The sequence below is a fragment of the Astatotilapia calliptera genome, chromosome 14 (genome assembly GCF_900246225.1).
Source record: "Astatotilapia calliptera chromosome 14, fAstCal1.2, whole genome shotgun sequence".
Classification (NCBI taxonomy): Eukaryota; Metazoa; Chordata; class Actinopteri; order Cichliformes; family Cichlidae; genus Astatotilapia; species Astatotilapia calliptera.
In genome coordinates this window covers 6,183,955-6,195,718 of record NC_039315.1, presented here as the reverse complement: position 1 = coordinate 6,195,718, position 11,764 = coordinate 6,183,955, and the positions used below count along the sequence as shown (strand labels likewise).

Below are 11,764 nucleotides of genomic sequence, written 5' to 3'. Positions count from 1 at the left end.
AACATCAGTGTCACTGTTCACAGTGGAGCAAGTTTTACTTTGCCATGGACTGAGAGGGTTCCAACCAAGAAAGAAGCTCCTAATTCAAAGACTGAATTATTAAGCCGCATTGACAAGAGGTGGAGTAAAGGTGAAGCTTTCAAACATAAGAACACCAAATTTTGTAGCATAAGGGTGCCAGAATGATACTAGAAGTTTGTTGATGGGTACCAAAATGATCTGGTTGAGGTGCAACTTGCAAAGGAACATGTTTACAACTAATAGTGGGGGTGTAAGTATATATTTGACCCTTTGTGGATTTGCGGAAATCTCAAATAATTGTCCACCCAATTCTTGTCCCCCCCTTTTTTTTTCTTTTTTTTTTTTTTTAGTAATTAAAGATATACTTTACGATCATTCTACCATGGACAAAGGCAAATTCAAATTAATCATGTGAGGAGCAGGTTTAGGGCGTGACATCTCTTCAAATCACCATTTCTTTTTTTAAACGCTGGCTTTCACCGGAAGATCGGAAGATTTTAAAGGATGGAACGGAAGTTGTCCACCCGTATTATTGTCCCCTATTTAGACTTTCCAGTTTTCCCACCGGCTTTTATTTTTTAATATACAGTTGTCTGTATTTAGCATTTTAAAGCAGTATTAAAGATTCGTGTCATTCAGGCAAATGTAAACCTTTAGGGTTTGAAATGCGCTCTCTAGTTTATCTAGTATAGATGTAACATAAGGCTGCTACGAGCCTGGAAAGGCGAGTACATGTGGAAGTTGTGTATTATATGGGGGGGTTAACCCGCCTCCTGCTTAATTCTGGTGGAGGTAAGTAACGCTGTTTTTTGCTAGTAACGCTATGGCTTCAGAGAAGAGGAGTTGGGACTGGGGCAGCTCGCAATGCCGAGCCCAGCTGGACGAAATCTTTTTCCGGGAGCATGACTACATCCAGGTTGGCAGCTCTGAACATAAAGAGTTCTGGGCTTTCTTTGAGCGCTTCCAGAGGTTTAAAACGAAGAGAGACATGTCAGGCGCGGAAATCAGAAAGGAGGACAAAGACAAAGGGAGGGACAGGGGCAAGGTGGATCTTGGCCTTCCCAAAGAGTACGATGCTCGCTACCGGATTAACGTATCTGTGTGCACCAGGGACATCGAGGAGCGCATGGGAAAATCAGAGCATAGAAGCAGACAGAGGTCCTCCGGACCAGGGGCTCAACAGGTCTCCGACTGCCGCCTAGCGCTCCTGCATTTCCTGGATTTTAGCCAGAAACAGAGTTTTGGAAAAATTGCCAAACTTCGCCGGGAGCAGAAGAACCTGCCCATCTTCCAGTACCGGGATCGGATAGTGGAGCTGGTGCGACTTCACCCAGTGGTTGTAGTGGCAGGGGACACGGGCTGTGGAAAATCAACCCAAGTCCCTCAGTACCTTCTCTCTGCTGGCTTCAATAACATCGCCTGCACCCAGCCTCGGCGCATTGCCTGTATATCCCTCGCAAAGAGAGTCAGCTTTGAGAGCCTCAATCAGTATGGATCAAAGGTTTGTCAGGACAGATTGTTACATTTGTTGAATTCAATCCCAACCTTTTATCCAAAACAGTTAAAAGTACAAAGTAAAATGACTTTATGGAAACTTTAGGAAACTCTAAAAACTTACTTTATAATTCGGGTCCATCTGTTGACCGAAAAAATATCAGCTGGAATTTTGCTCATCGGTTAACTAAAAGGAGGGGAAAAAGGAAATAGAAAAAGAATATAATCAATATTTGAGCAGAATAAATACAATTTTAACATATGGTGGAGTAAATAGTTATTTGATCCCTTGCTGAGTTTGTAAGTTTGCCTACGTCCAAAGAAATGAATGGTCTCTCATTTTTATACTACCGCTAGTTTTATTTTAATGGAGATACACATAATATTAACCAAAAATCTTAAAAACAGACTAAAAAAAAACCCTCCACCATTTTAGATAAAAGTTATAAATTGATTTGCATGCCACTGAGTGAAATAAGTGTTTGATCCCCAAGTAAAACATGACTTAGTACCCTGACCCTTGTGGGCACGCATGATGGTAAGACATTGTAGTTGGTCACCAGGTTTGCACACATCTCAGGGGGGATTTTGGCCCTCTTGTCTTTACATAAATCTCTAAATTCTTTAAGTTTCTTGGCTGCTGCTTGGCATCTCAAAACTGATTCCCTGACATCCTTTGATAGAGGTTGAAATGAAAGAAACTGATTCTGTGGACAGGTATGCTTTATATACATAACTCAGAAAGCAGAAGTATCTGTAATTGATTTATTGATTGTAAATTGTTTGTTACGTGGATACACAGCCAATCTGTGGAAGCCAGAATTCTGCCGGCTTTGTAGGGAATCAAATCGTTATTTCACTCAGTAACATGCAAATGAATTTAAAATTTTTATGGACTGTTTTTTGTTCCTGATTATTGGTTGATATTCTGTCTTGCTCTATTAAAATGAAACTACCATAAAAGTTAGAGGCTGTTTGCTTCTTTATAAGTGAGCAAACTGACTAATTCAGATGAGGATCAAATACTTATTCACCCAACTGTATTATTTTCCGGCTAGATGAGGATAACTACAGCAAGTAGAATAAAATCCATATTTAATTTAGTGAAATATATTATAGAAATTTGCTTAAAACACTGACTTCATTATAACTGCATTAAATATATGATATTTTTCAGTTTCTTGGAGCTCACAAATGTTATTGGTCTTTTTCAGGTGGGGTACCAGATCCGCTTTGAGACAAGTCGAACCGCAGCAACCAAGCTGCTGTTCCTTACAGAGGGGCTGCTGCTTCGACAGATCCAGCAGGACAGTACGCTGGCTCGGTACCAGGTTGTGATTGTTGACGAGGTCCATGAGAGACACCTCCATTGTGACTTTCTTCTCGGGGTCCTGCGTTCTCTGCTGGCTGACCGCCCAGACCTACGTCTCATCCTCATGTCAGCCACCATCAACATCAAACTGTTCTCTAACTATTTCAGCGGTGCTCCTGTACTGCAGGTCCCAGGCAGGCTGTTTCCTATTCAGGTAACCAGAGGCAAACCCTAAACACAGGTGTAAATATGCATTTTACTCAAGATGATGTGATTTTTAAAACTTTGCCTCTTGCATCTAGTAGGCAAAAAACATGCACTGGAAAGATACTGGCCCAAAACATTTTCATTCTTTATATATATATTTGTAATTTAGGATAAAATGCAAACAACGAGTCAAATGATTGAAGTTTTAAGAAAGCCACTTTTTAAAAAATGATTGTATTTGCTGTATTTGTTTTAAGTGCACAATGCAAATTTTGGTAGTCTAGATGTTGGTTTCTATTTACAAATTTAAATGGTAAAATTTTGTATCAAAGTAGCAGACATGTCTGAGAGTTGTTTTTGTTTAATGTCCTGTTTTTCCCCTCTGGCATGGTACTTAGGTTATTTACCAGCCCATTCCTCCTGAGGAGCAGTCCTCAAAGTCTGAGAAACTGGATCCTAGACCGTATCTGCGCATCCTGCAGGGCATCGATCAGCGTTACCCCCCAGAGGAGCGTGGTGACCTGCTGCTCTTTCTTAGCGGTGTGGCAGAGATCTCCACCATCCAGGAGGCCTGTCAGATTTATGCCACACACACACGTCGCTGGATAATCTTAACACTGCACAGCACCCTCTCAATTGCTCAGCAGGATAAGGTACAGTCAGCTTTTAAGCTGTTATTTAGAGTTACGATTTTCTAATTCTAATTGTGCCTCTGTTACTGTGTTACTCTTCAGGTGTTTGATATTGCTCCTCCTGGGGTGAGAAAGTGCATCATCTCTACCAATATTGCAGAGACATCAGTCACAATAGATGGAGTGCGCTTTGTTGTTGATTCAGGTATGGAACGAGTGGTACATTTATTCTCACCCCCTAGAGTTTGATGGTCCATCCTTGAAATTTAAATTTTGCAGCAAAGCTTTGTTTTAAATGACAAAACGTAATTAAATGAGGACGTACAGTAAAAGGCTTCAGAGAAGTTGAATGTGCAAAGCTACATTTTCTTGTTTAGCTTTTTAAAATAGAGAATGCTATAGTGTTAACGACAGCAAAATAATGCACTACTTAAAAGTAGAACGGCAACTATAAAAATTGTTGTTGCTTTATAGGAAAGGTGAAAGAAATGAGTTTTGACCCTAAAGCCAAGATGCAACGCCTACAAGAGTTCTGGATCAGCCGAGCCAGCTCTGAGCAGAGAAAAGGTCGAGCTGGTCGTACGGGTCCGGGCGTTTGCTACCGGCTCTACTCAGAGTCTGACTACAATGCTTTCGCACCTTATCCTGTGCCTGAAATCCACAGAGTTGCTCTGGACTCCCTCATTCTTCAGGTAATAAGATTCTGTGAATAGCAGGTTAGTAGAATAGTAATAGATTTTTTTTAAACTCTTCTGCATAAGTTTTAACTTCATCTATTCATTTCTGTTCTTGCAGATGAAGAGCATGTCTCTTGGAGATCCACTCTCCTTTGTTTTTATTGATCCACCCCCGGCTGCAAGTATCCAGAATGCTGTTTTTTATCTAAAGGAACAGGGGGCGCTAGACAGTCGTGGTGAACTGACGTCTATTGGTAGTTTGCTGGCACAGCTTCCCGTTGATGTGGTCATAGGTAAGATTTCATACAGCAGAACCATGTTGGAGTTTGTTTGTTTGTTTGTTTTTGTTTTTTCCTAAGTCACTATTAGGATGCTTGCAAGAGAGTGAAATAAAGTGGAAGAAATAACAAGAACGTTTTTAAAACGTTAAAATACGTAATATACATAATTTAAGGCTTTTCTTTCATTAAAAAGTAATTATACAAAGTTTCACATGGATTGACAGTGACACAGTGGTGGTCTTGTGATCATCCATCAGCTGGATTCAGGTTAAGCATGTTTGTGTCTGTTTAGGGAAGATGCTGGTGCTGGGCTGTTTGTTTAACTTGGTGGAGCCCGTGCTGACGGTGGCAGCAGCCCTCAGCGTTCAGTCACCTTTCCTCCGTAGTTCACAGCACAATCCAGATTGTGCCACTGCCCGGCAGCCCCTGCATAGCAACCAAGGAGACCCCTTTACCCTCCTCAACACTTTCAATGCCTGGGTGGAGGTCAGTAAAACAAGCATCATGTTGTGTTGGATGTTTAATATTATGAGAATCAACACTGGAGCAGTTAGGTCATAAAATGGTCTTCACTGGACGCAAAACTGATTTCGAAAACAGGTAAAAGGGGAGAGAGGTGGTGGATCAAGAAAATGGTGCAGAAGGAGAGGCTTGGAGGAGCAGCGGCTGTATGAGATGGTGAACCTACGCAGACAGTTCAAGGCAGGCTCCTCACAAAGCATTTCATACATTCATAAAACATTTTCAGGCTTTTTAGCGATTGACAACGAGTATTGAAATCCCTCTCATTATTAGGACTTGCTGAGGAGCCACAGCCTGCTGGAATCAGAAGATAGCACTCCCTCTGGTGGTGACCGTGTGCAACGCAGGGAGAGGCTAACTGAGAGAAGAAAGCTGCATCAGCTGAAGAGAGATCATGAACAGCAGGAGGGAAGCAAACGTAAAGTCCTGAGGCTGGAGGAGGGTCAGGAAGGAGACTCTTCAGGATCAGACACAGAGGAAACAGGAAGGTCTAAGAGGAACAAGGAGGGGTCTGGACAGAACTTGGACATACAGGTATCTTAGAAGATGTAACAGAAAAAAATATCACTATAAACTTGTTCTTAATTTTATCACATCCCATCCCAAGTTTTGTTTTGCCTAGTTTTTATTAAAAATATGATCTATTCCTGTTTTTCAAACTAGTAAGTTCAACTTTCAAATAAAGCAGCAAGTATAGCAGGCTCTGGTGAAAAGCTGAAGTCAGTTTTGTTATTATTAATATTTTTTTTTCCCATGGTGCTGTTTGGTTTGCAATAGGAGGTGAAGTTCAAGTTACGGCATAATGTGTCAGAGCTGCAGGAGGCTGTCAGTCAGGACTTGTCCTCACACCAGCAGGCTTTGCTCAAGCTCCTGCTTTGCAGAGGCCTGTACCCTCAGCTGGCACTGCCCGATGAACACAACTCCACCCGCAAAGACTCTGACCAGGTCAGGCTTCCTTCTACACTGAATTTCCTTTTATAACGTATGAATATACAGTAATCTGATTATTTCTATGGTGACTGAAAAAAATTAAGTAAGGAGAAAAATGAAACTTCCATTTTGTGATCTTATGTTGTGTAGGTGTTTCACACAAGGAATAAGCAAGGAGTGGTGATTCACCCAACCAGTGTGTTTGCCAGTGACCCAGAAGTGTTACAGGTGCCTGAGGGTGACACTGGAGAAATGGGTACAACCTACCTTCACATTCTTATTTTTTATTTTATTTTTTGTACAGAAGATGTAAAATAAAAGCCGTTACACAGTTGATCTGATGATACCTCTTGTCCAAAGTTCCCAACAGTGTACAAACTTTCACCTTCCTTTCTCTGTTGAGACTGATGCTAACCTTTTTCTTATAAGAGCTTTCTTACTGGCTATCAGAAAATACTGAACAAATATTTATTTTTATTTCATTCTTCTAATATATCTAGTCTCAAACCTTAACAGAAAGGGGCACTTTTACATTGGATATTTATTCCATGCTCGTCTTACACCTTACACCAGTATTGCTGTAGTAGTGTACAACACCAAAAAAATGGGGGAATAAAACCCCTCCAGCAACAATTTCCTCGAGAAATTTCAAAAACTGCTTTGTGCAGGTGAAGAATCTCATCACGTTCTTTCATCGAAACTCTCTCCAAGACAGAGTTAATATACTTTTTCATTGTTATGTATTTAATTTTCCCCATGTTTTCAGCTACAGTATGAAATTCCCTCTTTTTCTAATTTTCCTTTATGCGTATTATGCCTTCTTCTTTCATTCTGTTAATCCACTGTATCATTTAGGAAAACATCTAAACCTTGGCATTGATTTATAAGCTTTTATAAAGATCCTCGGAACAACAGACTACGTCTTATCCAAAGAGTTACCACCTCTATGTGATGTCTAATTTGTAAAAATCTTAATCTGTCCCTCATAAAAAGAGTCACTGTATTTGTATTTGTTTGATTCTCTTTGACCATCAGTTCACGCTTAGATGCTTGGTTGATTCTGATATTTTGAATTTTTCTTTGACAAATTAGATTGGATTGTAAATAAAAGTATTTTTGATATTTGTACAAATTTGGCTTGTAATTAGATAATGCTTTTACATTGGTGGGTTAATCTGGTCAGAATTATATTTTAAGATATTTAAACACAGCATTTCACAGATTTTCCTAAACAATTTTACATTTCACAGCCTAAATTCTCAATCAGATACCAAGGAGGAGCATTTCTTTTTCAAGGTTACTTTAAAACTAGCAAAAACAACATCTTCACTAATCTGATTTATTATATGAAACCACATTTCCTGTCATATAAAGTCCAACTTTATATGACAAAGAGAAACCGTAACCTGCTCAAGGCAATAAAGGGTCAGCAGTGCTTTCATTTGTTTCCAGTTAAACAAAATCTCTCTTTTTCCGCCCTCTGATCACTGAGTTTACCTTTGATCTTCTATTGAATATCTCACATGTCATCTGTGTTTCCTGCCTGCAGGGCCTGATAGGAGAGACAGCACCAAACACCAGCTGTTAGCCTTCGTCACTCTGTTGGAGACCAACAAACCCTATTTGTCAAACTGTGTGCGGGTTCCAGCGCTACAAGTTAGTACCTGATGTGGGATATCCCTATTTCCTCCACAAACCACTACATTTAAACAAAAAAACATGTTGGATAATAATGCTCTGTATTATCTTAAAGACACCTGATATTGTGAATGTAAACAAAACGAATCCAGTTCGATGCTATTACCGATTCAGAGTAGGACAAATACTTAACATAGTAATATTTTCTTGAAATCCATTAATGCACTCGCTCCAGTGTTGCACCAAGTTGCATGCTTTAAATTAAACTAACCTGGATTACATGGAATTCTCTTTGTATTACGATGTGCTATTTGGGTACGCACCACACATGGGACAGTAAATTAAACTGGACGGTGTATTCCTTTCTTCCAGTTTAGTTTATTTTTTTCACTTAGTAACATATTAAGTAGCAAGAACTGTGGCACAATGTTGTCAGTGTGCAGGTTTAATAAAGAGAGGAACATCAGAATATACGGATGAATAATGGCTGTGGGAAAGAAAACTTTTTGGGGGATTCTGTGTCAGGTTATGGTTTTATTTCATCGTCTCTTCCATTACTTCCAGTTTTTGCCAGTTCATATATGATGTATTAATCATTTCTAATTTGTTCACCAGGCGCTGCTGCTGGTAGCAAACTCAGTGGACACTAACGCTGACTGTGCGCGACTAGTGGTGGACGGCTGGCTGGAGTTGGAGCTGAAGGAGCCAGAGGAGGCTCTGAAGGTGCTGTCCACAGCGCTTACTCTCAGGGCTGAGTGGGAGCGCCTGCTGCAGGCCCAGCTGGGACAGAACTCAACAGGGGGAGCAGCAGTCGGGCAGGGGGTGTCCCGCAGAGTTGTGCAAAAGCTGAGTGAAAGCCTGGTCCGCTTTCTGCTCTACACTGAGGTACTGATGTGCCAGCTTGGTTGTTACTGTATAATGGCCATCACTTGATGATCCTAGAACACAGAGAAGCAGAACGATAAAGTTAGAAGAATCGCCCATTTGTTCCAGAAACAATTTAACACATCACTAAACAGCTGATAAAATGTAAACAATGTACATAAGACCAATACGTTAATAGTCAAAATGTTTTTTTGTGTATTTTTTACTTTCCCTGACAGGTCACTTATAGCCTTCGGCGACTCTCAGCTTTCCAGACCCAGAACCTGTACATTGGTCCTCAGTCTGAGTCTGTGTCGTCGAACACTAAAGCTGGAGATTTAAACCCGCTGTTTCCAGGAGCCGAGGCCAAGCCAGACCCCATTAAAGGAGGCCTACGTGTCACCAACTTTTTCACCTACAACTGTCTGGCTGTGAGTTTGTCTAAAAACAGCAGCAATTCAGAAATGCATTGAGTTAAAGTTTCAAAGAAATTATTGTTTCAGCTCTTAGGGCTGTATTTACATATTACATTCCCTATATAGCAATGGAAGTTGAAAGAAGGACAATTCTAGAGTTTTACATATCAGAACATAATTTAAAAAAATCATCTGGTCTCTAAAACATCCTAAAAACATCCCAAAATTAAGAAAATGAAACATATATATAAATATAATAAAAGTAATAATTACCCAAATTGCTTTCATGTGAATTAAGATGGAAAGTAGCAGCCAGTTGTTAATCAAATGCACTTGATTAATTGAACATCTGCAAGTGTGACCACCTGTGTTAAAGTAGGTTTGGATGTTTGCTGGTCTGGAGTCTTCCTGTGTATAACAAAGTATACTGGAGTCAGATGTGACGCCATCTATCTGACAGCTAAAGCTTGGCTAACTGATCATCTACAGCAGACTGGCTGAATAAGAAAAGAATCAAGGTGCTGGAATAGCCCTGCCAAAGTTCAGACCTCAGCCCACTTGAAATGCTGGCAGGACCTTAAGGGGCTATGCTTAAACCTCTCATGAGAAAGAATATAGTTAGGACCAGGTGATTTTTTTTTTTAATATGTCCTGATATTTGAAACCACAGAAATGAAAGACATTGGAAATTTCTTTTTCATGACTGTAAGTTTGTCTGGGGTTTTTAAAAAGTTATTTGAGAGTTCTTTATATATTGTTTCACTTATCAACCTCCAAAATCAAAAGCTATGCCAGAAATTTAATCTCTTCCAAAGTAATACAAGTGACAAAATGCATTTTTTTGAAATACTTTTACCTTGTACGTGGAATCCATAACTTTTTAGACAATGACCCTCAAAATTACTGTTATATACTAGACTGTCCCTCTCAATGTTATTCATATCGATGCAGAGTGTACGTAAGAACCAGGATTTTAACCTAACTGCATCAACAGAGACATCAGACAAAAAATAGTTAAAGACCTGCAGTTTGGCTGTATATGGATTATAACGTGCCATTTCCTCAACCAAGTTATAATGAAAAAATACAATTAAAAATTAAAACAATAGATGGTCAGTTCTAGGTTTAATGTCTCGAGTATTTTGTTCATGCATGAAAACAGATCATTTTGGAATGAAACCGCGCAGCTTGTCTTATTAAATCTACGCATTATTTTAGTATTTCTAAATTATGATTCGCAGGATTCAAAAGACCTCTACAGTGAGTGCTTACGTACTTTCTGGAGCTGTCCCAACTGTGACCTGTACATGCCTCTAACTCCACTGGAAAGAATGCATCATGAAGCTTCCTGCAGGCCGGCTGGAGAACAGCAGCAGCCTGAGGAAGGTCAGGAATTTCTTTTGTACTCTGATTGGTTTAACACATTAAGCGTTAGGCCACATACTTTATTTTAGAAGAGCTAAAGAATTTGATACGAAGTGTGCGTGCGTTTGCCAACTGTGTGTGTTTTTATTTTGTATTTTATTTCAGAGCCAGAGGGTGGAAAAGCAAGCTCTTCATCAAGCCTTACCAGAGTTTATCACTGTGATGTGTGCAATCAAGAACTGACCCTCACCTCCACTGAGATCCTCAAACATAAAAGGCAGCACATGTATTCTGCAAAGTAATGGACCCCAGCATCCAAAGGATAACAGCTAATCACAGTTTTGGTGGTGGTTGTGGGGGGTGTTGTTTTGTTTTTATTTTAATGGAAAATTTGTGTCTTCTTCCTCCCTTTTTAATACTTGTGGATCTTTTTTTAAGGCAATGTTCCTGCCCTCTAGTGGTCACTTGTTATATTCTGTTGTAGCTTACTGTAAAGTCCTGTTCCTGTAGGAGAGATGCAGATTTAGAAAACTAGTCTCCTTAATTTTTTTTTTTTTTTTTACAAAATATAATATAAATATTTGAGTAATAATCAAAGGCAAGAAATAAATGTGTGTTTAACAAAAGAATACATTTATAGGCTTTTTTCTTTAAAAAAAAAAAAAAAGATTCCTTCCACAGCTCTATGGAACAGTTATAAAGCAATTTGAACCAGTGTTTGGGAAACGGCACAGTGAGTTTTATACATGCACACATGAGAAAGAAGAAAACGCTTTTAAAATATAGAGTGAGGGTTTAATAATGATACAAACCCACGATATGTAACACCTCAAAGCAGCACATTGGCACAAAGTCAGAAGTAAGACAGCACAGAAGATAAAAACCTGTCTCAAAAAAATAAAGAATCAGAATAAATATCTCAATAAATAAATAAACAGGTAATATCTCATTAATTACTTTGAAACTAATAAATACGTACATTTGAAAATATGCACATTGGCAGAAATTAATAATCAAAAAAGGAAATAGTACTTAATACAGAGTTACTTAGAAATCATAAGTTATTGATTACTCAAATCAAAAGGCACATTTATTAAGATGTAAGAATGGGGCCTGCAATTGTGATCGCATGACTGTCAGTACTGTACTCTAACACCATTTCTGAACCAGAAGCAGCAAACTGTGTGCAATGGCTTTACTAGTTCTGCACCATCGAGTGAACACGTGTGTCTGTGTGTGAGGATCTATCAGATTTGTGGAGAGAGTGTGTGTGAGTGTGTGTGTGTGTGAGAGAGAAAGACAAAGGTTTTGAATCAGGGGATGGCAGTCTTGTGACTGGGTTTGGATTTCCTGCCGTTGTGACAGGGCGTCTTTAAAAAAATTAAAAAATTAAGAGGACCAACAA

General features: G+C 39.4%; 1 protein-coding gene across 1 annotated transcript; it reads left to right on the top strand.

Moving 5' to 3' along the window:
* Positions 1–477: 477 nt before the first annotated feature.
* Positions 478–10,945, top strand: dhx34 (DEAH (Asp-Glu-Ala-His) box polypeptide 34). Its single transcript, XM_026193190.1, has 16 exons — positions 478–1,522; positions 2,730–3,041; positions 3,433–3,687; positions 3,769–3,871; positions 4,141–4,358; positions 4,462–4,636; positions 4,917–5,110; positions 5,225–5,326; positions 5,420–5,680; positions 5,924–6,091; positions 6,227–6,332; positions 7,626–7,732; positions 8,330–8,599; positions 8,818–9,009; positions 10,236–10,380; positions 10,525–10,945. The coding sequence occupies exons 1-16, from the start codon at positions 845–847 to the stop codon at positions 10,659–10,661; spliced, it is 3,423 nt and encodes a 1,140-aa protein (XP_026048975.1). The 5' UTR covers positions 478–844; the 3' UTR covers positions 10,662–10,945.
* Positions 10,946–11,764: the final 819 nt, after the last annotated feature.

Bases quoted from the DNA above. Each gene is read 5' to 3' on its own strand.
- dhx34 (XM_026193190.1), top strand. From the start codon at position 845: ATGGCTTCAGAGAAGAGGAGTTGGGACTGGGGCAGCTCGCAATGCCGA. The intron at 3,688-3,768 runs GTACAGTCAGCT...GTTACTCTTCAG, and splicing joins CAATTGCTCAGCAGGATAAG to GTGTTTGATATTGCTCCTCC. The intron at 7,733-8,329 runs GTTAGTACCTGA...TTTGTTCACCAG, and splicing joins TGCGGGTTCCAGCGCTACAA to GCGCTGCTGCTGGTAGCAAA.